The 26,466-nt window shown below is 45.5% G+C and overlaps 1 protein-coding gene across 2 annotated transcripts in view; it reads left to right on the forward strand.

The window, feature by feature from the left end:
• Positions 1-26,466, forward strand: part of cntfr (ciliary neurotrophic factor receptor) — a 346,559-nt gene that overhangs the window by 160,590 nt on the left and 159,503 nt on the right. For both annotated transcript variants that reach the window (XM_085974105.1, XM_085974111.1), the window contains one exon: positions 9,142-9,381. In XM_085974105.1, the coding sequence (XP_085830231.1) occupies positions 9,142-9,381 (240 nt within the window). The remainder of the gene's footprint in view (positions 1-9,141; positions 9,382-26,466) is intronic.

Genomic DNA, 26,466 nt, shown 5'->3' on the forward strand with positions numbered 1-26,466 from the left:
TAGTCAGGTTGACGCTTGTAATATTTTTTTTTAAATGTATACTCCTTAACTTCGGGGGGGGGTGGTGGACGGGGGGGGTTCAGACCTTAATCCCAGTCTGGAGTTCTAGGTAGTCCCCATATTCACCCCGCTGGCTGATCCAATGCTGGATCCTGACTGAGGACCGGCCATGGGAACTCCACAGCTGGAGTGAATGGCTGCTGCAATGGAATCGAGCCAATGTTACAGCAGGATTCAACTGAACGGCTGCACATTTTTAGCCCCACACTTGCTTGCTAGAATAAATGGGAGCTGGTCAAAGCTGGGGGGTGGGGGCAAGGGTTCTTCCTGCGCCAGCAGTAGGGCAAATAGAGATGGGGTTTGGTTGAATGGGAGGTTACGGTACTTTTCTCAATCGACCCCTTTCTAGGGCCTCCCTGTGTTCTCCCACCACCTGACAGCAGGTTGATGACCTGCCATCTGATCTCAACTGATGTCACTCTGTAACAGACCACTAGAAGATCACCAGATCACAAGATGATTATTTTTTTAATAAGAAAGGCCATTTGGCCTACCTTAGTTCAAAATGACCTTCAATCCCTCTCCTTTCCCCATTACAGCATTCAATTGATGTGGTAAACCACTGTTATACCTGCCTGTGTGGGTGTTTGTATTCCACTGTGTACATGTCTGTACATGCCTCGGCTGACTCCTCCCACGAGTCCAGGTATAAAGGTGACTGCTCCACAGTCCCTCTGTATTCTGGACTGGTCGACCACTCGAGGTACACCTTCATTCTCTTGTTAATAAAAGCCTGTTAGTTACTCGCTTAACCTCAGTCTTTTGAGTAATTGATAGCGCATCAATTTTATTAACAAGATTTTTTTATAATGGAGAAGATCCTCACACCAGCATGCCTGGACTTAGACCATCGGGAGGCGGACGCATCCACCAAGTTTGCTCACTGGCTTAGGTGCTTTGAAAGATTCCTGATCCCCTCCGCTGCAACGGTCAAATCGGATGAGGACAAACTGGATGCCCTGACCTCCAAAGTGAACCACCGAGCGTACTCGGTCATCCAGGATGCGACCTCGTACACGGCTGCTCTCAAGCTCCTCAAGGACCAGTACACGCGCCCAGTGAATGAGGTGTATGCCAGGCACCTCCTGGGGAGTTGTAAACAACAACCTGGGGAATCGACCGAGGAATACCTTCAGGCACTGTCTGTGCTTGGCCGGGCCTGTGGTTGTAAGGATGTAAAGGCCACCGTGTACACAGAGAAACTTATCCGGGACGCTTTTGTAGCAGGCCACAGGTCCAATTACACCCGACAGCGACTGTTGGAGCAGAGTGACCTTGACCTCAACAAGGCCTCTGAACTCGCACTATCATTGGACGCAGCCTACCGGGGCATGGATGCCTACTCCTCTGCACCGTGGACGCCGCGGGGAACGACAGCCTGGGACACGGTAGGACCGTCTCATAGCGCCGTGCCACCCCAGCCACATCCCAGCAACGGCCCAACTACCGCAGCAGTGTCCCAAGGCCAGAAATGCTACTTCTGTGGCCAGGCCAAACACCCCAGAGCGCGCTGCCTGGCGAAAAATGCGATCTGCTCGGGCTGCAGGAAGAAGGGACACTACGCCAGCGTCTGCAGGGCCAAAGCCACCCCGAACCCCAGCAGCGCCGCGTGTGGGCCGTGCGGGCCGCCATCTTGGGCCTCCCCAGCCATGTGCGAACCACTGGAACAGCAGCCATTTTGGACGCCTCCAGCCACATGGGGATCATGGACGACGCCAGCCGGGACGCAGCAGGCCCCCAACACCGCCTCATCTGATACCCGCAGCGACACACCGACCCCTACGCTGGCCTCCGTTACGCTGGACCAAGCGAGACCGCACCAACTGGCCTGGTCCACAATGGACATTAAGGTAAATGGTCACGAAACAACCTGCCTTTTTGACTCTGGGAGCACGGAGAGCTTCATCCACCCCGACACGGTGCGGCGTTGCTCTCTCCCAGTCCTGCCTGCGCACCAGCGGATTTCTATGGCCTCCGAGTCCCAGTCGGCGGACATTGGCGGCTACTGCGTGGTGACACTCTTAGTAGACGGGACTGTGTACGATAATTTTAAACTTCTGGTCCTGCCCGACCTCTGCGCTGCCGTTCTACTGGGGTTAGATTTTCAGTGCCACCTTAAAAGTGTTACGATGGCGTACGGTGGACCCCTCCCCCCACTCACAGTCCGCAGCCAGCAGCTTCCAAACTGCCCGCCGTGCACCAGGTGCAACCTCTCCACACTCAGAGTCACCCCCCCCCCCCCACTGTTTGCTAACCTCACCCCCGACTGTAAGCCCATCGCCACAAAGAGCAGGCGATACAGTGCCGGGGACAGGGTTTTCATTAAAACCGAAGTGGAGCGGCTCCTGAAGGAGGGGATTATTGAGGGCAGCACCAGCCCCTGGCGAGCCCAGGTTGTGGTCGTTAAGACCGGCGAGAAGCAGCGCCTGGTCATCGTCTACAGCCAGACAATAAATCGCTACACCCTGCTGGACGCTTACCCACTCCCCTGCATAGCTGATATGGTCAACCAGATCGCGCAGTACCGCGTCTTCTCGACCATTGACCTGAAATCAGCGTACCACCAGCTCCCTATCCGCCCTGAGGACCGCCAGTATACTGCCTTTGAGGCAAACGGCCGCCTCTATCACTTCCTTAGGGTTCCCTTTGGCGTCACCAACGGGGTCTCCGTCTTCCAAAGGGAGATGGACCGGATGGTCGATCAAAATGCGTTGCAGGCCACTTTCCCATATCTGGACAATGTGACCATCTGCGGCCATGGCTTGCAGGACCATGACGCAAAACTCGAAAAATTCCTCTGCACCGCCCAACTCCTGAACCTGACGTATAACAAGGAGAAGTGCATATTCCGCACAACCCGCCTCGCCATCCTTGGCTGTGTTGTGGAACACGGAGTCATCGGTCCCGACCCCGACCGGATGCGTCCCCTTATGGAACTCCCACTGCCCCACTGCCTCAAGGCCCTGAAGAGGTGCCTAGGGTTTTTCTCCTATTACGCCCAGTGGGTCCCCTACTATGCGGACAAGGCCCGTCCGCTGATCAAGTCCACCTCTTTTCCCTTGATGGCAGAGGCCCGCTTAGCCTTCCACCGTATCAAGGAAGACATTGCGAAAGCCACCATGCACGTAGTGGATGAATCCATCCCCTTCCAGGTGGAAAGCGACGCGTCCGACTTTGCCCTGGCCGCTACCCTTAATCAGGCGGGGAGACCCGTGGCCTTCTTTTCACGAACCCTCCAGGGCCCGGAGACCAGACACTCCGCTGTTGAGAAGGAGGCCCAGGCTATTGTGGAGGCTGTGCGTCATTGGAGGCACTACCTGGCCGGAAAACGATTTACCCTGCTCACTGACCAGCGTTCAGTTGCTTTTATGTTTAACAACAAGCAGAGGGGCAAAATCAAAAACGACAAGATCTTGAGGTGGAGAATCGAACTTTCCACCTACAATTACGAGATCTTGTACCGGCCCGGGAAGCTCAATGAACCCCCGGATGCTCTATCGCGTGGCACCTGCGCCAGCGCGCAGATCGATAGACTGTGGGCCCTCCACAATGACCTCTGCCACCCGGGGGTCACCAGGTTCTTCCACTTCATCAAGGCCCGCAACCTGCCTTACTCCATTGAGGAGGTCAGGACCATGACCAGGAACTGTCAAGTCTGCGCTGAGTGCAAACCGCACTTTTATAGACCAGACAGGGCTCACCTGATAAAAGCCACTCGCCCCTTCGAGCGCCTGAGCGTTGATTTTAAAGGGCCTCTCCCCTCCTCCGACCGCAATGTGTACTTCCTCAACATTATTGATGAGTACTCCCGTTTCCCTTTCGCCATCCCCTGCCCGGACATGACCAGTGCCACGGTCATTAAATGTCTGAACGACCTCTTCACCCTGTTCGGTTTCCCCAGCTATATCCATAGCGACCGGGGCTCATCGTTTATGAGCGACGAACTCCGCCAGTACCTGCTCGCTAGGGGTATTGCCACAAGCAGGACCACCAGTTACAACCCCCGGGGGAACGGACAGGTGGAAAGAGAGAATGCGACAGTTTGGAAGGCCGCCCTGCTAGCCTTAAAGTCTAGGGGCCTTCCGACCTCCCGCTGGCAGGATGTGCTCCCCGATGTGCTCCACTCGATTTGGTCACTGCTCTGCACTGCCACTAACTCCACCCCTCATGAGAAAATGTTTGTCTTCCCAAGGAAGTCCACATCGGGGACATCGCTACCGCCATGGCTGACGTCCCCAGGGCCGGTCCTACTGAGAAGACACGGGAGGACCCATAAAATGGACCCCCTGGTCGAGAGGGTCGACCTCCTCCACGCCAACCCCCAGTATGCTTACATTGCGTACCCGGACGGGCGGGAGGACACAGTCTCCATACGAGACCTCGCACCCTCGGGGGCCCCAGTAACCCACTACCCACTACCACCCCCCCCCCACGATCCAATATCCAACCCCAGCAGACAGCACGCCTGGGCCCCGCGACCCGCTCGACACCCACGAGGACTACACACCAGTGCCCCAGCCTACGCGGGACTCGACGCCGGAAGCTTCACTACCCCTGCCGTCGCCACGTCGATCACAGCGGCAGACAAGACCTCCGGAGAGACTCCAATACACAAACTTTTAATACACTTCACCCCGCCGGACTCATTTTTAAACAAGGGGTGAATGTGGTAAACCACTGTTATACCTGCCTGTGTGGGTGTTTGTATTCCACTGTGTACATGTCTGTACATGCCTCGGCTGACTCCTCCCATGAGTCCAGGTATAAAGGTGACTGCTCCACAGTCCCTCTGTATGCTGGACTGGTCGACCACTCGAGGCACACCTCCATTCTCTTGTTAATAAAAGCCTGTTAGTTACTCGCTTAACCTCAGTCTTTTGAGTAATTGATAGCGCATCAATTGATTCTTAAATAACTCCAGGGTTTTCATCTCCACTACACTTCCCAGAAGTCCCTTCCACGTATCAGTCACTCTTTTTGTGAAGAAGGATTTTCTGATATCGGTCCTAAATCTGTCTTTTACTAGTTTGTACCTGTGGCCCCGTCCTGTCCTTGCAATTTAATTTCAAGTCATTTTCCGTACCATTTTCTATCTTATGTATGATATCTGTACTATTTTTGAGGCTTAAAAGTCCATGTTGTTCCAGTTCTTCTTCATAGCTCTAACACTAGGGATCAGTCTTGCAGCTCGTCTCTGCACTGTCTCCAATGCTTCAATGTCTCCATTGCGTCCCAGTGACCAGAACTGGATCCAGTGCTCAAGATGTGGTCCTGATCATGACTTCTTCTGACTGATATTTTAATGTTTTGGCTATGTAGTTCAACGTTTTATTGGCTGTTTTGATTGCTGCTGTGCATTGGCTGGAGATGTTGACCGTTGAGCCTACTACGTCTCTTTCAACTTTATCCTTGGCATTTTCAGCACTATTCATAGAGATTGTACTTTACTCATTTTTCTTCACTATATGCAGTACTTTACATTTATATCGGTATTAAATTTCATCTGCCATTGTTTCTCCCACTTACATATTTTGTCTAGCTCATACTGTAGTATCTGAACTGTCTCCTCCGATTCCGCTACCTCTCCTAGTTCGGTACCATCTGCAAATTTGTTCAATCTGCATTTGTTTTGCGAGTTTAAATTATTGATGTGAATTAGAAACAGTAATGGTCCCAACGCCCACCCCTGGAGCACTTCACTCAGCCATTCTCCCACCTCCCCGATCCTGAAGTAACTCCTCCACGAGTGCCCGCTTCTATCCTTAAGCCAAGAGTGACTTGGGTAATTCTCCTGATTTTGATTGTTGCCTGTGGTGAAGTCCCTTGCCTCTGACCAGTATCTCATCATAATGGCACAGCTGAAATGAGTGTATAGGGGCGACTGCAAGCACACTCAGCGGCACATTGCATTGTTGCTCCAACCCGCTGTGTTATTATAGCATTCCGATCTTCGAACCTTGAAAACAACATCATTTTTATGGCTGTCTTTGGGTAGCTCCAGCATCAAATGCTATTTCCCATGACTGAGGATGTGGGTAAGGGACCTAACCACAAACTAGCTCTGCTCATCTGTAATTTATATTACAGATAATATTGAGATTTGTATTTTTCTTAATGCTTAGGTGATTCTTCTAAGAAATAATGGGGGGAATTCTCAGTTTGGGTGCAGGCAGAAAATTGGTGGTTGTGAATCGGGGCCACCCAATTATACAGCGCACCCAATTATACAGCACACCCGATTATACCCCCCACCCGATTATGCCCCCCACCCGATTATGCCCCCCACCCGATTATGCACCACACCCGATTATGCACCACACCCGATTATGCACCACACCCGATTATACACCCCACCCGATTAAACACCCCACCCGATTATACACCCCACCCGATTATACACCCCACCCGATTTTCCTCCATTGACTCGAATGGTGTATAATGGGTGGTCTCCCCACAACCCCAGTTTTCCGTCTGCGCCCAAACTGAAAATTACCCTCCATGTGTTGCAGTATTTGAAACCATACACTTGATTTAACTCTGGGTGGGAGTCTTTCAAGTTGGGGTCTGACGGCAACGGAGGTCAGGAGGTTTTAACTCCCAGGCCTTAACTGCATAGGCCCAGTTAGTCTTGCACCCGAAGCCAAACTTAGGAAATTGTTGTGAGGAAGATCGAGAAAACCTCACGGTTGGCGGAGTGCAGGGGGAAAGTAAACCAAAGGAAATCCTTTCAATCAGCTTGAAGTCTCCATATTACTGTGTTGAATGGTAGTGAAAGCTCCCTATTGTTCTGTAATACTGTACAGTGTACTCATAAATAGTTTATGCTGAGGGTTCATAAGAGAAAATCTGATGGCCAATGTTAACCCTGCCCACCCAGCAGAAACTGGGTAGGTGGGCAGTTGAAATCGCCCATTTGACTTACCCGCACCAATCCCGCGGGTTCCAATTTTAACCTACTCTTCTAGCAGGCGAGAGGGACACCCACTGGAAGCCAGTGGGATTTACCTTTTTGGGCCACTTCTGGCCCCAGTTTCTCTTCCCACGGGAGGGTGGCAGGCCTCCGGTTAAAATTACAGTCAGGCTTCCAGTGGGTGTCCCTCTCCCCTGCTAGAAGAGTAGGTTAAAATTGGAACCCGCGGGATCGGTGCGGGTAAGTCAAATGGGCGATTTCAACTGCCCACCTACCCAGTTTCTGCTGGGCGGGCAGGGTTAACATTAGCCATCAGATTTTCTCTTATGAACCCTCAGCATAAACTATTTATGAGTACACTGTACAGTATTACAGAACAATAGGGAGCTTTCACTACCATTTGACACAGTAATATGGAGACTTCAAAGTGATCTAAATGAAATTTTTATTATGAAGGGAATTGACAAAAGTGATCGGAGCAAGTTATTCACTATGGCAATGAATTCAAAGGCCAGAATACGCCAGGAATGAAACGGAAAGTCTGGTAGAACTTTTTCACCCAAAGACTAATGAAATCATGGAAGCAGTCATTGGTAAAGGAGACTGAAATGTATAGTATAAATGGACTGAAGAAACAATTAAGATCTGTTTCTGAAGATATTCAAGGATATGGTGAGCATGTGGATAAGTGGCTTTGATATATGAAAATGGGAAGAGACTTGATGGGCCAAATGGTCTTTATCTGTTCCTAAAAATTCTTACATTCTTGGTCTAGTCTGTGTTGTATTAGTTCTTGGCACAGCCACCGGGCAGGATGCCTAAGACAGTGGAACCTTAGCTAGATGCTGTGCTTCTGTAATAACAGTACCTCCCATCACACACTTCTATCACTGGGACACATTCCAGAGATGTAATAATCCATACTGTGAAACATGGAAATGTGAAAGAAAGATTTAAAAATTATTTTATTTCTAAATACTCTAATTACATTTCCAGCCCAGATGTTATGTGCTGAAGTCCTAAACTTACCAGTTCACATCATTAGTGCAGCCCTTAACAACAGTAGGCTTCACAATAGCCACCTGTTCTCCTAATGATCTCATTCAAAATGGAGTATGGGAAACTAGCCTTTAATTATGCCCTTGACATTTCTTTCCTCCTCTGACAGGCCCTAGTAAGATTTAATCAAACTGCCTGCTTTTTCTGGCAATTTTTCACTCAAGAGGCTAACTCATAGCCTCTGCATCTCCTAGATTCCATGTACTATTCCGAAAGTAACCCTTTAATCTCTATCACTGATCACCCAAACTCAATAATCTGCTGCTACTACTTGCCACTGCCGTGCAAGATTGCGTTTCAAAGCTGCTTCTTAATGAAATCCCAATGTAACCCTGCAGTGCGGGAGCTAGTTAGGAAAGAGGGAGGGGAAGAAAGAAAATAAAAGATAGAGACAAGCGAATGGATGAAAGAATGACATGGAGAGTGAAATAAAGCAAGAGAAATAAAAAAATAAAAAAGTAGAGTGACTGTGAAATAGTTAAATGGAAATCAAAACACTAGTGCTTGCCACCAAACATCTACGAAGAAATTCACACAGTGTTGATCATCAAACTTGTTTCAGCTTCCATCTTGTCATTTAATTAATCCAATTAATTTTGTGAGAATGTTGAGAAACAATCTTCATGAACAGAGTTTCATGAACAGAGCACTGTCAGTATTGTATCAGCATTATAGTCCATGACTCAGTGCGGACATTCTGCACAGTACAACCTTTCTGGTGATTAAGGAAATGATGTTCAGTGGGTAAATACACTGGCAATTGCGATGCTAAGCCATACAGACCAAGGTTCAATCCCCAGTTTTAGCTAATCTTAGTAAAGACTAGAGGAGGGTGCTCTAATTTGACTTCAGTGCTAATGATTGCAAAAATCAGGCAGGGATCCTACTCCAGTGACTCCTGCTTTCTATGGATGTATTGCCTGCCAACATTCCCTCTCTAGGTTCAGAAATCAAAAATATCCATCTGGATGAGGTCTCGGTGAGCAGTTGGCACCAGTAGAAGCAGTTCCCAGTATAAGTCGGTAACTTCAGGGGAGAAAATATGAGCAGTGTGGGAAAATGCTCCACCTCTGTGTCTATGGTAACATCACAAATATTTTCTCTAATTTCAGAAGGAAGAAAATACTACAAAAGAATTGGCAGCAATGTAACCCTGCAGTGCGAGACATCTGACAGTCATACTTCAGTGGTGTGGAGATTTGATGGGCAGGTGATAACCCACAATGAAGGCCAGCTTCTTCAAGGCACCAACCTCACCCTCAAAAACATAGATGCATTACATACCGGAACCTATAGCTGCCATGAGAAACACAGCGGAAGCTTGAAGAATCAAATAACAATCCAAGTTGGAAGTAAGTACTTTTTAAGTGTTTATTTTTTAATGGAATCTATCAAGATGTGGCACCTTTGAGGAAACTACCCTACTGTGTCCATAAATAACCCTGGAATAGTGTGACTGAAAAGTCTTAAAAACAGGGTTATGGGGAGAAACCAAATCTGTCAATGGTAAACTAATAACCTCAGCAGCAACCGCTGAGTGTGTTGTCATAACTTTCAATTATTATTAGGACAACATCAGCTAAGCACGAGAGTAAAATGAAACCGTGTCAATCCACTTATTTTTAACTTAAAACCACGCACTATTAAACTAGATCCTCTGATGTCTCCAATTACTGGAGATTTGGGGATTCTCTGTACATTCTAAAGGGTAGAATGTTTGCTTTTTCATTGAAAACATAAATGAAACTTTAGACTTCCCTTTCAAATGAAGGTGGATGTCACCAGCTTGTGTAGGTGTTAAAGACAGATTAAGTAAGATTCAAAGCTTTATCTGGCAGTACTTACCCCTTTTTAGCAGCTTTGGGGGTTACCAAGCATTCTGTTATTTAAAGAATGAAACAAAAAAAATGTATTGGAAATACACAGCAGGTCCATCAGCATCTGTAAACGGAAAAGTCAGGTTAGTGTTTTGGCTATAGACGCGGTCAGAACTGAAGGGTCTGCACCCGAAACATTAAACGATCTCTTCTCTCTTCATCTACTGACAAGCCTGCTGCGTATTTCCAGCCTGTTTTTATTTCAGATTTCCAGCATTTGTAGGTTTTTTTTCTTTCTACCTTTAAAGAATTAGGAGAAAAAATTTGTTTGGGTAGCGCCCCCCCGTTAGCGCCTCCGGGGGCGTTAGGAACTTAGCGCCGCTCACGCAGCGATTTTAGCACCGCTCGTGAAATTGACCAGTCGTTTTGCGGTGGCGCTAAACACTACCGCCACAATCTCCTGCACCCGCAGATTGTGACGTCAGTCAAGTGTGCAACACCCCAGACCGGATATTGAGTCGCGCCCCCTGCCTTCGCGCCTGCCGCTAGGAACGACAAGTAGAGGGGAACGTTTTCAAGTCGGGAAGGGGCTGGGGGAGTGCTATTTAAAGGCGGGCGCTTCCTGCCATTTCTTGTCGGCAAAATTTTTGGTTTTAACATTGTCCTAAGGAGTTTTGACCCTCAGCACCGCTTTTGATTTTCCTAAGTGCCGAGCTCTTTCCTTGGGCCTATCCATTAGTGCTTCCAACACAATTGCTTTTGAGGTCTCTCCAGGCTGAGATTCAAGGCTGCAATGAGCAGGGTGTGGCTGGCCAGCAAGATGGCCCCTCCCCTTTAAGAAGTGGATGGCGCCAGTCTGTCTGGCTTCCATGGTACAGGTAGATTATCCTTTATCCGAAAACCTCGGGACCAGCTGTGTTTCGGTTTTCGGAAAATTTCGGATGGTAGGTCGGCGGGGGTCTGCGGGGGGGTCGGCGGGGGTGTCGGGGTCGGCGTCGGCGGGGGTCCGCGGGGGGGTCCGCAGTCGTGGCTTGTCCGTCGCTGCTAGCCTGGAATGCAATGAAGTTCCGCATTTCCACCAACAGGTCGTCGTGCTCGGTCGGAACAGGGGCCGGCACCGCCGCGGGCTCAGAGCTCTCGTTGCTTTCGAGCCTTTGGAAGAGAGTCAGGTGGTTCCGCGGGGGGGTCGGCGGGGGGTCGTGTGCACGACTTACGCTGACCCTCTGCTCAGCGTAAGTCGGTGGGGGTCGGGGTCGGCGGGGGTCTGCGGGGGGGGGGGTCGGTGGGGGTCCGCGGGGGTCAGGGTTGGCGGGGGTCCGCGGGGGGGGTCCGCGGGGGGTCGTGTGCCACTCTGGTCATGTCGTGCGCACGACTTACGCTGACCGAAAAAACCTTCAGTTTTTAGAGGGTTTCGGTTTTCGGAAGTTCGGATAAAGGGTAGTCTACCTGTAATTGGCATTGCCTGAGCTTCGGTAGCGTTCTGAGGTAGCATCTTACTCCCAGACGTTTGCGCCTTAAGAGAGGTGTGTAGCGCCTGATTTAACGCTCAAATCACTTCCAGGGGGCGATAGAGGCAAATTTTGCAGTCAGAAGTGATAATTAGCGCCGGGCGCTAAAATTTGCGCCCAGCCGATATTAGCGCCCCAAATTGGGCGATACCAAATTTTTCCCCCTTAGAATCAAATTAGTTCCCAACTAGAGCTAACTCTATGCTTTTGACATAAGGAAATGAAGAGGATGAAAAAGGGAGGTGTAATAGATTACTACAAACAAAATGAAGATTAAGGTTAATTTTAATCTTATATTAAAATATAAATGATCAATGGCCTGGAGAGAAATAAAGTGCAGCGAGCACAAGCAATCTAGGATTGGATGACTATTAAAGTGTACAAGGTTTCTGCAAGGACAGAAAACTGCAGTGAGGCTTCCTAGGGGGAGTGTGGTCACCACTGCAAGAAGGAATGACTAAATTACCCTAAAAGTACATCACATTTGGTGGAAGTAAGTTGTGAGAGATACCTGTCCCATCACTGCTGCACTCCGTCACTGGAGCATCAGCCTACATTACTTGCTCAAAACCCAGGGTGAGGTTTGAAGCCATAATCTTCTGACACAGAGGTGAAATACTACCAACAGGACCAAGCTAACACTTAAGAGATGCAGTCTATCACAGGAGAATCCTCTGGACAATGTACTACAGCGAGAATCTAACCACCGCCCCTTGACATTCAACGGCATTACCATCGCCGAATCCCCCACCATCAACATACTGGGGGTCACCATTGACCAGAAACTTAACTGGACCAGCCACATAAATACTGTGGCAACAAGAACAGGTCAGAGGCTAGGTATTCTGCGGCGAGTGTCTCACCACCTGACTCTCCAAAGCCTTTCCACCATCTACAAGGCACAAGGAGTGTGATGGAATACTCTCCACTTGCCTGGATGAGTGCAACTCCAACAACACTGAAGAAGCTCAACACCATCCAGGACAAAGCAGCCCACTTGATTGGCACCCTATCCACCGCCTTAAGCATTCACTCCCTCCACCGCCGGCGTACTGTGGCTGCAGTGTGTACCATCTACAAGATGCACTGCAGCAACTTGCCAAGGCTTCTTCGGCAGCACCTCTCAAACCCGCGACCTCTTCCTCCTAGAAGGACATGGGCAGCAGGCGCATGGGAACACCACCACCTCCAAGTTCCCCTGCAAGTCACACACCATCCTGACTTGGAAATACATCACCAATCCTTCATCGTCGCTGGTCAAAATCCTGGTACTCCCTACTTAACAGCACTGTGGGAGTACCTTCACCACACGGACTGCAGCGGTTCAAGAAGGTGGCTCATCACCACTTTCTCAAGGGCAGTTAGGGATGGGCAATAAATGCTGGCCTTGCCAGCGACGCCCACTTTCCATAAACAAATTTTAAAAAACTTATATTTCTATAGCACTCCTCGAGAGATATTTCAGGGCCCATTGCAGGGTGAAGAAAAATAATCGAAAACAATAGTAGGAAGAAGAAAAAAAGGAAAGAAGGGGTGATGAAGGCACAGACCGACAAAGAGAAAGGATTTTATGTGGCTTTTGAAAAGGGGAGGGATGTGGTAAAGGGCAAGGTTTGAGGGAAGTTGTTCCAGAGGACAGGGACATAGTAAAGCAATGTAAACACTTACTAGATTTGTATCAAGGCTAAAGAACATTACAGAGGTATAATATCTGAGATTTTATAAGTACAGAACTTCACCTCCTTTTGGCTCTAGGCAACCACACCAACTTGGAACAAACCCAGTTTCGGTAGGATCTAGGACTAGTGGTTTATTGCACTAGTGATCCAATTGGCTCTGTTCTGTATCTCTGAAATTCTGCTATTGAACACTCTAGTAAACGTTCTATTATTTCCTTTGACATTGTGACAGAAATGGGATTCCATTTGGAATGAAAACATATTTATATACAATATATTTTTATTTGAATGTTAGCTGAACCAAGACACTGGGATATTTGCAGTGGAAGCTATAGCTCCTGCAGAACTTTGGGTGCAGCAGTAATGTATCTGATGATGCCTGGCCCTTTAAGCTGCTGCAAACCTATAAATCATAGAGTTGATGGTTCCACTTCTGATCCTTTTTCATTCATCAATATTCTTGGTATCACCATCTCTTCTGACTCCAGACGGAACACCCACAGCTGCTCCATTACAAAAACTGTCTCCAAGAAGCTCCTCTTTTGTGCCAAACAGTTCTTTTCTCCTCAAAAACTTTTAACTCTCTATGAAGCCCCATTCAGTTGAAAACCTGGATACTTCTTCCATATCTGGCAATGCTTTTCTAACATTTCTCTGACACTCCTGAAAAGGATACAAGAAAAAGCTTGTCATCAGATAGGTGATCCCTCTCGCCTTTCTAGCCTCCAACCTTTCTCCAGCATGGATGGGGTGGAGTGGGGCAACATAACAAAAAAGACATCTTATCAAGTCTGAGTATTTTGTTAAACCATCTTTGGTATCTGATAAATTCTTACTTCAAATGTACAAAGTTTCAGCCTTGACAGGTATTGCCCTAAGCAAGCAAATTAAATTACAGTCACGTCCACTTACACGCAAACCCAATACACTTAAGCAAATAGGCTTTAAATGAATGTTACTGATAAGTGAATAGAAGATGAAATAGAATCCCATTTTCTACCTGAATTTTTGTATGCACTCCCATTAACTGAAACACTTTGTTTGTGTATTCTTAGTAAATGGATATCCTTTTGTCCAGATTACTCATGTTACCACATCTACAACTCAGAATGATAATCAAGTTCATGAAGAATGGCTTGTGCTGTTTTGAGAGTCTACCAAATCCAGCACAATAAAAGTAGTAACAGTATGAAACCATTTGTATTTTGTGAAATTTGCCATTGCAAATAAGAATGTACAAGAAATTGTGCAACAGGAAATTCTTTCTATTATTTCATCTTAGTACACGCATACCCTAGATAAGTAGATAATACTTAACAGGAATTGACTTTAAAACATTAATCCCAGCATTATCCTGACATAAGCCAAATTGTTACCAACTCCTAGTTTTTGCTTTATTGAGCAATTTTGGTGAAGAGCCAATGGCCATAGTACAGAACAACACCAAAGTTGCAAACAGTAAGTAAGAAGACAAGGTCAATTTAAGAAATAACAACAGAAAATGCTGGAAATACTCAGCAGGCCAGGCAACATCCGTGGAGAGAAATTATAGTCGACGTTTCGGGTGAACCCTTTTTCAAAACTGGAAAGGAAATGAAATAGATCGAAGGCAGGGCTGCGATAGAACAAAAGAAGTAAAGAGACATTAAGAGGTATTCAAAACCAGACGAGATGGTAATAGGACAGTGGAGACAAAAGACGGCTCAGATTAGGTGTGAAGTGTACTGGCAGGATGAGAGACAGCTGCCATGTGGGAGAGAGAAAAAAAAGGAAAGGGGGGGGGGAAGGTAAAACCCAAAACAAAGGGGTGGAAAAAAAGTATAAGTAAAAATGTAATAGGGGCCGAGGTTATGATCTGAAATTGTTGAACTCGATATTGAGTCCGGAAGGCTGCAAAGTGCCTAATCAGAAGATGAGGTGCTGTTCCTCGAGTTTACGTTGAGCTTCCGTGGAACAATACAAGAGGCCAAGGACGGTGAGGTCCGAGTGGGAATGGAGCAGTGAATTAAAATGACAGGCGACCGGAAGCTCGGGGTCACCCTTACAGACTGAACGGAGGTGTTGCAGAACACTTCCGTTCAGTCCGTAAGGGTGACCCCGAGCTTCCGGTCGCCTGTCATTTTAATTCACCGCTCCATTCCCACTCGGACCTCACCATCCTTGGCCTCTTGCATTGTTCCACGGAAGCTCAACGTAAACTCGAACAGCACCTCATCTTCTGATTAGGCACTTTGCAGGCTTCCGGACTCAATATCGAGTTCAACAATTTCAGATCATAACCTCGGCCCCTATTACATTTTTACTTATACTTTTTTTCCACCCCTTTGTTTTGGGTTTTACCTTCCCCCCCCCCCCCCCCCCCTTTCCTTTTTGTTCTCTCTCCCACATGGCAGCTGTCTCCCATCCTGCCAGTACACTTCACACCTAATCTGAGCCGTCTTTTGTCTCCACTGTCCTATTACCATCTCGTCTGGTTTTGAAGACCTCTTAATGTCTCTTTACTTCTTTTGTTCTATCGCAGCCCTGCCTTCGATCTATTTCATTTCCTTTCCAGTTTTGAAAAAGGGTTCACCCGAAACGTCGACTATAATTTCTCTCCATGGATGTTGCCTGGCCTGCTGAGTTTTTCCAGCATTTTCTGTTGTTATTTCGGATTTCCAGCATCTGCAGTATTTTGCTAAGGTAAATTTAAGAATAGTTGTTAGATAACTCCAAGCTAAGGGTTTAAAAGCTTGTAAATAGTAGGACATTTGCTCTTGATTTAGTCAGCGCTATTATATAGCTATTGTATAATAACCTAGAACAAAGTATTGAAAGCAGAATATATTAGCCATCTGAACTAATAATAGCAATACTGTATCATGTAAGGCAGTGCGTAACACACATCTACTTTCTTTATTTATCTATTTTACTTAACTTATATGGGTATACGTTTTGACAACGTGAGTTGGGATTTCATAGGATTCAGACCTTCAGTGGCAGTCCCTTATTAACACTATGTAGGTTTAACAGGAGATGTTCACAAATGCTACACATTCTGTGTAAACTCCATATCCATTGCATTCTTTCTTTTTCTCTTGTGTTTTAACAAGAGAAAGCAAAATGAAACTGCCAGAGAAAAAAGACAGAATAAAAGAAAATGACCATGAGAGAGAATAAGGGAAAGGAGGAGAAAAGGATAAAAGACAGAGAATAATAAGGAAAGGAAAATAAGAGTTAAAGAGAAAAAAGTGAAGAAGGAAAGAGGATAGAAGAAAAAGATAAGACAAAGATATGTCAAATTTAATTTATTGTTGCCTGCTTGCTTCATTGTTAAGTTGGGAAAGACAGAGGAGTGCTGATCACTGGCTTCCCACTTCCACTGTGATTTCAATGATTGAAAATAGCCCACAATAGCTTTCAGTTCTTTTCAATCCTTGAAATTTTAATTTAAAACATTTTTGGCAGGGGCTTTTTAACTGGTGCTTTTATATTGCAGTCAGAGCCCACCCTTGCTGCTATAAGGATTAGGGTTGATAGCTCCCGTTGAAGAGCAAGCATCCACTGAGACATGGTAGGCCAAAAGGCCTCCTCCTGTCTGTAATTTCTAGGATTCCATGACACCACTTCTTCCAAGTAATTTCTGATAAATGATTGGCTGAAAAGACTTCCTGGGGGAATTCTCCACCTGATTTCCACTGGGATCACGGTGGAAAATAACAGAAAATGCAGTTCAACCGTCACCTCCCTGCCTGTCCAGGATTTCCCTCCCTCGCCCACACAGGGACCACCACTCCTGCCCACTGCATGTAAATGGTAACGGGCGGCACAGGGCCCAAGTTCCCAACTAATTTCCCTCCTATCCACCTATATGATTGCTGCTTCCTTTGGCCGCCATAGGGAAGGTGGCAGTGGGACCTTTCAAGTGGCGGTAATGGCTCTGAGGTACCCTCATGGAGGGAGAGGGCTTTGTATTGACCACCTCTCCCTCCATTCTGTCCCCAACATTTACCTACTGAATCCTCGGTCTCAGCCAAGCCCTTCAGTAGAACATCTGGTTCAATCTTCGAGATGCTTTTACCCCTTAATAATAATCTTGGCTCAACATTAGGATTCTCTGCCCTTGCAGTCTACCTCTTGACGCCAGGAATCTTGTCAGAAGCCTACCATAAATTGGTAATGAACCCCGGCCCATTTTTTGGGGTCAGGGTTGGGGATGATATGGAGGACTGCGTGGATATGTGTTGATGAGATCTCCTCTTCACACCTATTTTGTGGTGAGACCTCACAGTTCTCTGAATTCAAACTCTCAAAAATGACATCCTTGAATTTGCATTATGGCTGTGAAGCTTCCCTAGTGTCAGAGGAAAATCTGTTCAGTTTGCAACTGCCTTGCTGGCCTACAGCCAGAACAAAATGGTGGCCTAGCAAGATGGGGGGAGAAATTCAGTATCACCCCGTTTGGGGCACAATTATCGGCCGGGCGCAAAGTTTAGCGCCCAGCGCTAATTATCGCCTCCGACTGCAAACTTGGCTTCTATTGCCCCTGGAGGTGGTTGGAGCGCTAAATCAGGCACTACACACCTCTCTTAAGGCGCTAACGCCGAGGAGCGAGGCGTTAACTCAGAGCGCTGGCGAAGCTCATGTGATGTCAGTCAGCAATGGAACACAGACACACTGGCGCCGGCCAGTTCTTAAAGGGGAGGGTCGATCTTGCTCTCCATCCACACCCTGCTCATTGCAGCCTTGAATCTCAGCCTGGAGAGACCTGTACATCAATTCTGCTGGAAAGAACAATGGAGAGGCCCAGGGAATGAGCTCAGAGTGCAGCCCCCATATTCTCTTCTAAATCAATGCAAGGAAGGACAAATCAAAATGAACCTGCAAGGTGCAGCTCATTACCCAAAACTCCTTCAAACAGCGTTGAATCTCTCCAGAAGTCTCTCTCTCTCTCTCTCTCTCTCTCTCAAGATGCATGGTGCAAAAATGTCGCCGACAAAAAAAGACAGGAAGCGGTCACCTTTAAATAGCGCCCCCCCAGTCCGTTCCCGACTGCAAAACATTGCCCTCACCCTGTCATTGCTAGCGGCAGGTGGTAAGGCAGGGGGCGACACTCAATATCCGGTCCGGGGCGCTACCGGGGCATTGCACACTCGACTGATGTCACGATCTGCGGATGCAGGAGATCGTGGTGGTAGTGTTTAGCGCTGCCGCAAAATGTCTGGTCAATTTCGCAAGCGGCGCAAGCATCGCCGCACCTGGGCACTAGTTGTTTTGCAACTGAAATTTTCCCCCATGGTGTTCTAAGCATGTACATCATCTTCTTTACACTATGGAAATGTCTCAAACACATTATTGTATCAATTGAGTATTAGTGTAACAGTGTGAGTGATCTGTACCACTTATATTTAAACATACTGAACAATGAATTCTTCTTGTAATCAATCATTAAAGAAGTGATTATTCAACAACGCACAGTTCCCCACAACTATAATTCCAAAGATTATTGATGCACTGAAATAGCTGTGGGGTCCATATTAAAATGTTGCAAATAATGGCCCTGATATTTACGGGGAGGCGGGGAGAGAGAGCGACCGAAAACGGCCAGAGAGGGACATGGAAGTCCTGCCAAACTTAATGGCAGGACACAATTAACATTTTTTAGCTCCGTTTCCCGCTCAGCTGCTGGACAAATGAACAGCCTGGCCGGCGGGTATGTGCAAACACCCGCGATGGGAGGCTGCAGCCGGAGACCCTTAGGGACAGTCTCCGGAAATTGGGAGGGAGGAGAGAGGCCGCAATCGGGAGTTGGGGGGTGGGGGAGGCTTCAATCGGGAGAGCTAGGGGGAAGTCGGCAATCGGGAGGGCTGGGGAGGAGGCTGGCGATTGGGGCTGGCCCACAAGGAGTGCTGGAAAAAGCTTCCCTTTCACTGCCAGGTTTCCCGACCCATGCAGCAACAGTCAACTTTAAATCGGGCTCCCAATTGTACTGTGGGACCCCAATTTAAATATAAAAACATAAGAAATAGGAGCAGGAGTAGGCCCCTGGATCCTGCTCCACCATACAATAAGATTATGGCTGATCTTCGACCTCAACTCCACTTTCCCACCCTATCCCCATGTGCCTTGATTCCCCTAGATTCCAAAAATCTATCGAACTCAGCCTTGAATATACTGAATGAATGAGCATCCAGAGCCCTCTGGTGTAGAGAGTTCCAAAAATTCACAACCCTGTGTGTGAAAAAATTCCCCCTCATCTCAGTCCTAAATGGCTGACCCTTTATCCTGAAACTATGCCCCCTAGTTCTAGACTCTCCAGCCAAGGAAACAGCCTCTCAGCAACTACCCTGTCAAGCCCTCTCAGAATCTTATATGTTTCAATGAGATTACCTCATTCTTCTAAACTCCATAGAATATAGGCCCATTCTGCTCAATCGCTCCTCATAGGACAACCCTCTCATCCCAGGAATCAATCTAATAAACTTTCTTTGTACCCTCTCCAAGGCAAGTATATTCTTCCTTACTATAGCAAAATACTGCGGGTGCTGGAAATCCGAAATAACAACAGAAAACGCTGGAAAAACTCAGCAGGCCAGGGCAGCATCTGTGGAGAGAGAAACAGAGTTAACGTTCTGACGAAAGGTTCTCGACCTGAAACGTTAACTCTGTTTCTCTCTCCATGGATGCTGCCCTGGCCTGCTGAGTTTTTCCAGCATTTTCTGTTTTTATATCCTTCCTTAGTTATGGAGACCAAAACTGTGCACAGTACTCCAGGTGTGGTCTCACCAAAGGCTTGTACAATTGTAGTAAGACTTCCTTACTCTATACTCCAACTCCCTTGCAATAAAGGCCAGCACACCATTTGCTTTCCTAATTGCTTACTGTATCTGCATGTTAACTTTCTGAATTTTGTGTACCAGGCCACCCAAATCCCTCTGAACACCAAAATTTAATAGTTCCTTACCACTTAAAAAATATTGGTTTTCTATTCTGCCTACCAAAGCGAATAACCTCAATTTCCTCACATTATATTCCATCTGCCACCTTCTTGCCCACTCACTTAACCTGCCTATATCCCATCACAGAATCTTTGTGTCCTCCTCACAGCTTAATGTTAATTAAGTATCCCACCTCTCCAAGCCGGGGCACTCGGAAAGCCCGATATCCGCCGCTGTAAAAAAGGCAGCGGGCGCGTATTTAACTCTTTAACCCAACCTCCTATTTCAATCACAACTGCATAATGCATTTCTATTTTTTCCTTTTTTTTTGCATGTGGTTTGTTATATAAATCCTCCAGATGGCCAAAACCCTGTTCATTACAGCAGTGGTCCTATCCTGACATTAGCACATAAAAATTGTACTACACTGGGTTTTTGAAAACCACAGTATTCCCTTCCATTTCTCCCCCAACAGCAAATGTAGAGTTTTATGAGACTCTGTTTCTTGAAGTCTTTGATGTGGTTGGATTCTGTGCTTTTTTTGTTTAACTACACTACATGCCATTTGTAAACTGGTGAGTCCAGAAGACCATACGCTATGTGTAATGTTACAATTTACAAGAGTTTGCAATTTAAACAGGTTTTTAAAGGTAGCTTCTGACTTGGTTGTTACTTCATAGACTCTGGAATGTCTGTTATTACTTTGTTGATGTATGTCTGTTATTACTTTGTTGATGTAAAGAGTTGTAACATGACTATTATTAACAGAAAAGACATTCATCTAATTCTACTGATCTTTTACATGGTCTTAATAAAAAAAATCTAGCATGCCATATAAAATATCATAATGAACTGTGAAATCACAGAGCCTGAAATTCCTGCCACGCTGTTGCACCATCAGAAGTTATACGGGCAAGACTTCTGCCAGCCATGATGTCCTGGTCTTGACCCCACCATAAGTTACAGGGTCAGATAATTAGCACACTGAAAGGTGTGCAAGCTGTGTAAATCCAGACTGCAGTGCCTCAGGAAAGCAGGAGGAGGCAGGGAGCAGGGGGCAGCGGTGGAAAACTCTGTAGAGGTTAGAGGGCGGGTGGAACATAACTGGAGGAGAGTCAGAGACCCAGTGCGGCAGCACTATATAAAACCTGCTGCTGCTGAATAGGGAAATGGCAGCACTGGAGGAATGTTGCAAACCTAGGTGAGAAGGGCCAAAGGAAGAGCAGACTACTTCAGGCAGTTTAACCTGCATGTCCTCCTACTAGTGATATGGAAGAGGAGGGATGGGCTGTTTGTGGTTAGGGCTTAGACACCCACCAGGCATGTGGTATGCACTCTGTGGAGGGAGATGGCTGTGGCAGTGAGTGCCACCTCCTTGAATCCCAGAACTTTACTGAACTTACCAGAGCAGTCAAGTTTTCACAGAAAACCTTGCCTCCAGAGCATACGTACTCAGCTCGCTGGGGTCCTGCTCTAAAAAGGATGCTGGATGAGCATCCTACTTGCATGGCGGCACTAAGGACCATCTCAGAGGATCTGAGACAAATGGAAAGGGCCACTGTAGAGTCCAATGCCATCCTTATGCTAATATCCAAGAAGGATTCAGCAATAAAGAACTAGCTTGAGCAAATGGCAGCACCAGGATCATCCTCTTCCCCCCCCCCCACCCCGCAACCCCAATAGAGAGGCCTCCAGACCTTATAGCACATCCAAAATGGATGCTTTGACCACTGGCCTTCAAACCTTGAGGGACTGTTTGGCAAGAGCAATGGAAAGCAGCTTCTGTGGTCATTAGGTGAGATCTTTCGGGATCTGCAGAATCTAACTGATACCATCAGGCCTGTCCTCCTGCTGATCAGTGGGCAGTCACAAGTGGAGTGGTCAGTGCCTGCCTTCATGATGCTGTCCTGTTTCCTGATAACAGGTCATGTTGGTGGCAGAATACAAGACCAGGCTGCCCATTGACCTGCAGTGGCAGTGTAGTCTGCTGAAGAGTCTCCCCAGGATTCAGAGCCCTGGGATAAGAGCCACCTTGGTTCAAATAAGCTCATGGTACTACAATGCAGCCAAGCACAACTTGCATTCTTGGCCCTCAGGTAGTAATTCAGCACATAACCAGGATAGGTTTAAGAAGAGCACAGCGGTATTAGGGGTAAGAACAGCAGTGAAAATAAGTATATATTGTAAGTATATATGCACAGTAAATTCACATTGTGATATGAAGTCCAGTGTTCAGAGGTATGCCTGTATTTTGTTTGATTTGTGTGTTTGAGAGGCTGTTTGGAAGTAAGTTTGCAATGGGCACTCAGTTTTTTACTGAACCATTGCCTCAAGCAGATCTCTTCTGATACATCATTGAGGGAGCAATATGGTCTGTAGATCCTGGTGGAGGAATAATTCCTAGTTAGTCTTCTCTCCTTTGGCATTGCCTCATCCTGCATGCCTCAGTCATTTCCTCTTCCTCCTGCTCCTGTTCTGCCTCAATCATAAGAATATATATGGGAATGACCATAGTGAACCCCATGGTAAAGGCTGTGTGATAGTAGGGTATGAAGAAAAAGATGTCCCTGCCTGAAACTTCTGAAAGGCAGTTTGCAGAATCCTTTCTTAGTAGCACAGCAGAGAAAATGTTTTTCTAATCACTCTAGTCAAAGCTAATATTTCAGACAGAGTCTGGGGACATTCAACAGACTTTGAATGCAATCACTTCCTGATTAGACAATGTAGGTGACTTGCCCCTATTTTCTACAGACTTCAGTTGGGTGCAATTTGGTTGTAAGTGGTGGAATTTCTGGAACAGATAGGTTTTTCTCTCATTCTCCTCTCATTTGCATCCATGCATCATTTTGAGAACAGAAACATCTGCTGCCAGTAACCAATTCCATCCAAATTAAGCATGTATTTTAGAATGGGTGTTACTTCAGCAGATAATTTCAGGCCCACAGTTTCTTTGAGAACATAAAAGTGGACAGGTTTACTCATCATTTTTGTACTAAACAAAAAATTAGGTTCCTCAGTTTTATACTATATTGAAAAATGTGCAGACACATGAGAGAACTTTACCTCAGAAATGGGAAATCTTTAACAGAACAAAGTTAATTTTATTCCTGGTCTGTGTTAAGTTTGTTGAAAGTTTGTTGCAGCAACAGTTGGTGCACTATAATTGGCCCCAGTTACCCCTGAGTTAGAGGAAGGGAATAAAAATCATCCACAAATCATGCTCTTGATTACCATCTAGCAATCTCTGCTGAAAAATGTAAGCGTGGGTGTCAAGTGAAGACAGAATCAGCCTTTGGCTGGGATATACTACATGGTCAAATCGCCTGTCAGCATTCACCATCCAGGCTCCTGCATAAAGAATAGCCACTTTTGGTTCTCAGTGCCAGTAGAATCATGAGTGAGTGCCTTTAGGAGAGGAGGGAAGAAGATTTTTAAAAAAAAGAACAAAGTTAGTGGGTCAAACTCAGAATTAAATGTTAAGCGTGCGATGGTTTGTGAAGTCACCTCAATGAAATTGCATGATTCCAGCAACATGGGATAAAGTGGGGCTAGGTTTAGGTACTTTAATTTAAATCACTGACTACAGTTAATCATTAAGCCTCATGGTGCCTCTGATGAGCTAGGACATTTTGGCATCATAGTGGACTGTCACTCATCAAGCATTTAGAGCATCAAACATTAGCTGGTTTTAAAAAAATCATAAATTTGACCCAATCATTCAATGTTTCTGGCACTTGTTTAGGTAAAAATAGTTTTTTTGGAGGTGGTTTGAAGCAATTAGGGACCAATTTCAGAAAGTGCACTGGGGAGATAGGTAACAAGGCAAGTTGTGAATTTCATTTTTGTTAAAAACAGCAAAAAGTATTAAATAGTTGAAGTCTAGCCTATTGCTTAGAAATAATCTAAAACCAAAGTTAAGCTTGTACAAATAGAAGACAATGGAGAGGAAAGACCAGGAAAGCAGTATTAAGGTTTCTAAAACTTTATTTTTAAAGAGTATATTACAGTAACAGCGTGCTGATATAACATAATATAACATTAATAAAGCTATATAAACCTAGTCTTGACATCTGTGTAGGAGAATTTTCAGTATCACAGTTCTCCAACTGAAACCTTAAAAGGCAACAATCGACTGGGCCTGGGAGCACAGAATTCCCTGAAGCTACCAGCCAACTTAATGCTATAGATTCTAAAACACCAATTTCCTGTTCATTTTTGTATAATTTAATCCTGTTGTAAGTAATAAAATAACTTGTTCTGTTGTAGAAATTTATTTTAGGTTAAAGTACATCAGCAAGCTACAACTGACCTGAATTTGATATAAACGCATCTAATGCTTAATTTATATTGCACAACTACTGCCTGAAATATGAGATTGTGTTACACAGAAAGTAACTAGTAATGTGGGGTAGGGAAATTTGTAACAAAGAATAACTAGCTCACACTGTATTTGCATCATGTGACCAGAAAACAAGTTAGGGTGGAGTTGCAGTTTTTGTGATGAATGTACTCTGATGTGAGAGAGGAAAAAAAAGTTTACCAGCATACAAATATTTTATTGTAAGTTAATATTCACCCAAATATGCTCAGCATTCACACGTGAGTGTTCCATGGTGTCATTTCAAAATCCGTTATTCTTTCGTTGTGCACTAGTTTTATACAGAACTTTTCTGCCCAATTACATTCTATGAAAACCAAGCACAAGTCGGTTATTTATTAAATAAATCTGCCCAATCAGACTGCCGGAAAAACAAATTCTCAGACACAGCTTAAAACTTCAGGGGTGCACTGCAGTTTCTGTCCCTGTGCGTTGTCAGGCAAAACTGATCTGTGCAGGATTTTTATAGTCACGACGCCATTTGAAGATCAGTAATTGTAATGTGTTGACATTTGTAAATATGCACAACCTCTGCTTTTTAGGTCATTGATATATTTAGATTACACTTGAATCAAAGTAAGCGGCCTTCCTGATTGAAATAAATGATTATTTCTAGTGGTAACTAGACTGTGTAATCAAATTATTTGCATATAATGATACTTTGTTTCAATAAAGAACAAAATGTTTTATATGATAGCAAAATACTGCAGATGCTGGAAATCCGAAATAACAACAGAAAATGCTGGAAAAACTCAGCAGGCCAGGCAACATCCGTGGAGAGAAATTAGAGTCAACGTTTTGGGTCAAAACCCTTTATCAAGACTAAAGAGACACAGGGAATGAAATAGATTAAGAGGCCGGGCTGGGAGAGAACAAAAGAGAAGAGATATTAAGAGGTATTCAAAACGAGACGAGATGGTGATAGGACTAGTGGAGACAAAAGACAGCTCTAGATCACAGAATCACACAGTCTACAGTGCAGATAGAGGCCATTTCGGCCCATCGAGCCTGCACCGACACATATCCCACGAGGTGTGAAATGCGCTGGCAGAATGGGAGAAATATTTTATATAATGTCTTAACACATACTGTACTCAGGAAGTTTTAATGCACTTTGCAACCTATAGATTACTTCTGAAGTGTAAATACTATTGTTACGTAGGCAAACATGACAGCAAGGTCCTACAAACATCAAATGGATGAATGCCAGATAATCCATTTTTGGTGGTGTTGGTTGAAGGAGGAATGTTGGCCAGGATATTGGGAGGACTCCCTTCTTCAAATAGGATCTTTTATATACACCTAAGCAAATAGATTGGCCCTCAGTTTAACATCTCATCCAAAAGAGACACCTCTGTTTGTGCAGCAGTCCCTCGGTACCACACTGAAGTACAAGCCCAAATATGTGCTCAGGTTGTACTGGGGCTTGAACCCATAGCTTTCTGATTCAGCCAAGCTGACAAAACAGGGCTCCTGTAGACTTCTCTTAATCCATGATATTGGCTTTTGAAAGAATCGATAACTTCCGCTTTGAGTGTGATGTATTACAACGAATATAAATCTCAGATGCGAAAAAAATAAGTAGCCATGGACAAATATTTCACTTTTTGCCACTGCTATGTTTCTGAGATGTGATAAGGCATTATATAAATATAATCTTTCTTTCTGTTTCTTAGTATAGTACATTATGAACTTCTGGCAGTCGGAAGCAAGTTTTTTTGTTGTTGGGGCCGGTGTCATGGCAGTCTGCTCCGATCATCCAATGATTTGATTTTGACCTGCAGTGATACCAGGATTCAATTCACTCTGTTATAGGGAAGTAAAGTACCCCGTATATGTTTCATGATGACACTGCATCATGAGGATTGGCTAGCAAAATGGGCATGATAATAAGACTCTGCTGTTTTCTACTATTTTACTCTTACAACTGTATCCATTTACACTCTGTCAACTCCAAAGAGGCAAACAAATGATTAAAAGCATATATTATTGATTTAACTATTAATACAATTAAATCTCAATAAACATGTAATAGTTTTTGCCAAATAAATCTTATGTTTGGATTGGAATGTTTATTAAAAAAAAATTGATATATCTGTGCCTCAGCCTAGTTAATCACACATGCTGCAAGAATTTGA

The sequence above is a fragment of the Somniosus microcephalus genome, chromosome 2 (assembly GCF_052327205.1).
Source record: "Somniosus microcephalus isolate GS21.2 chromosome 2, FLI_Smic_1.0, whole genome shotgun sequence".
Taxonomy (NCBI): domain Eukaryota; kingdom Metazoa; phylum Chordata; class Chondrichthyes; order Squaliformes; family Somniosidae; genus Somniosus; species Somniosus microcephalus.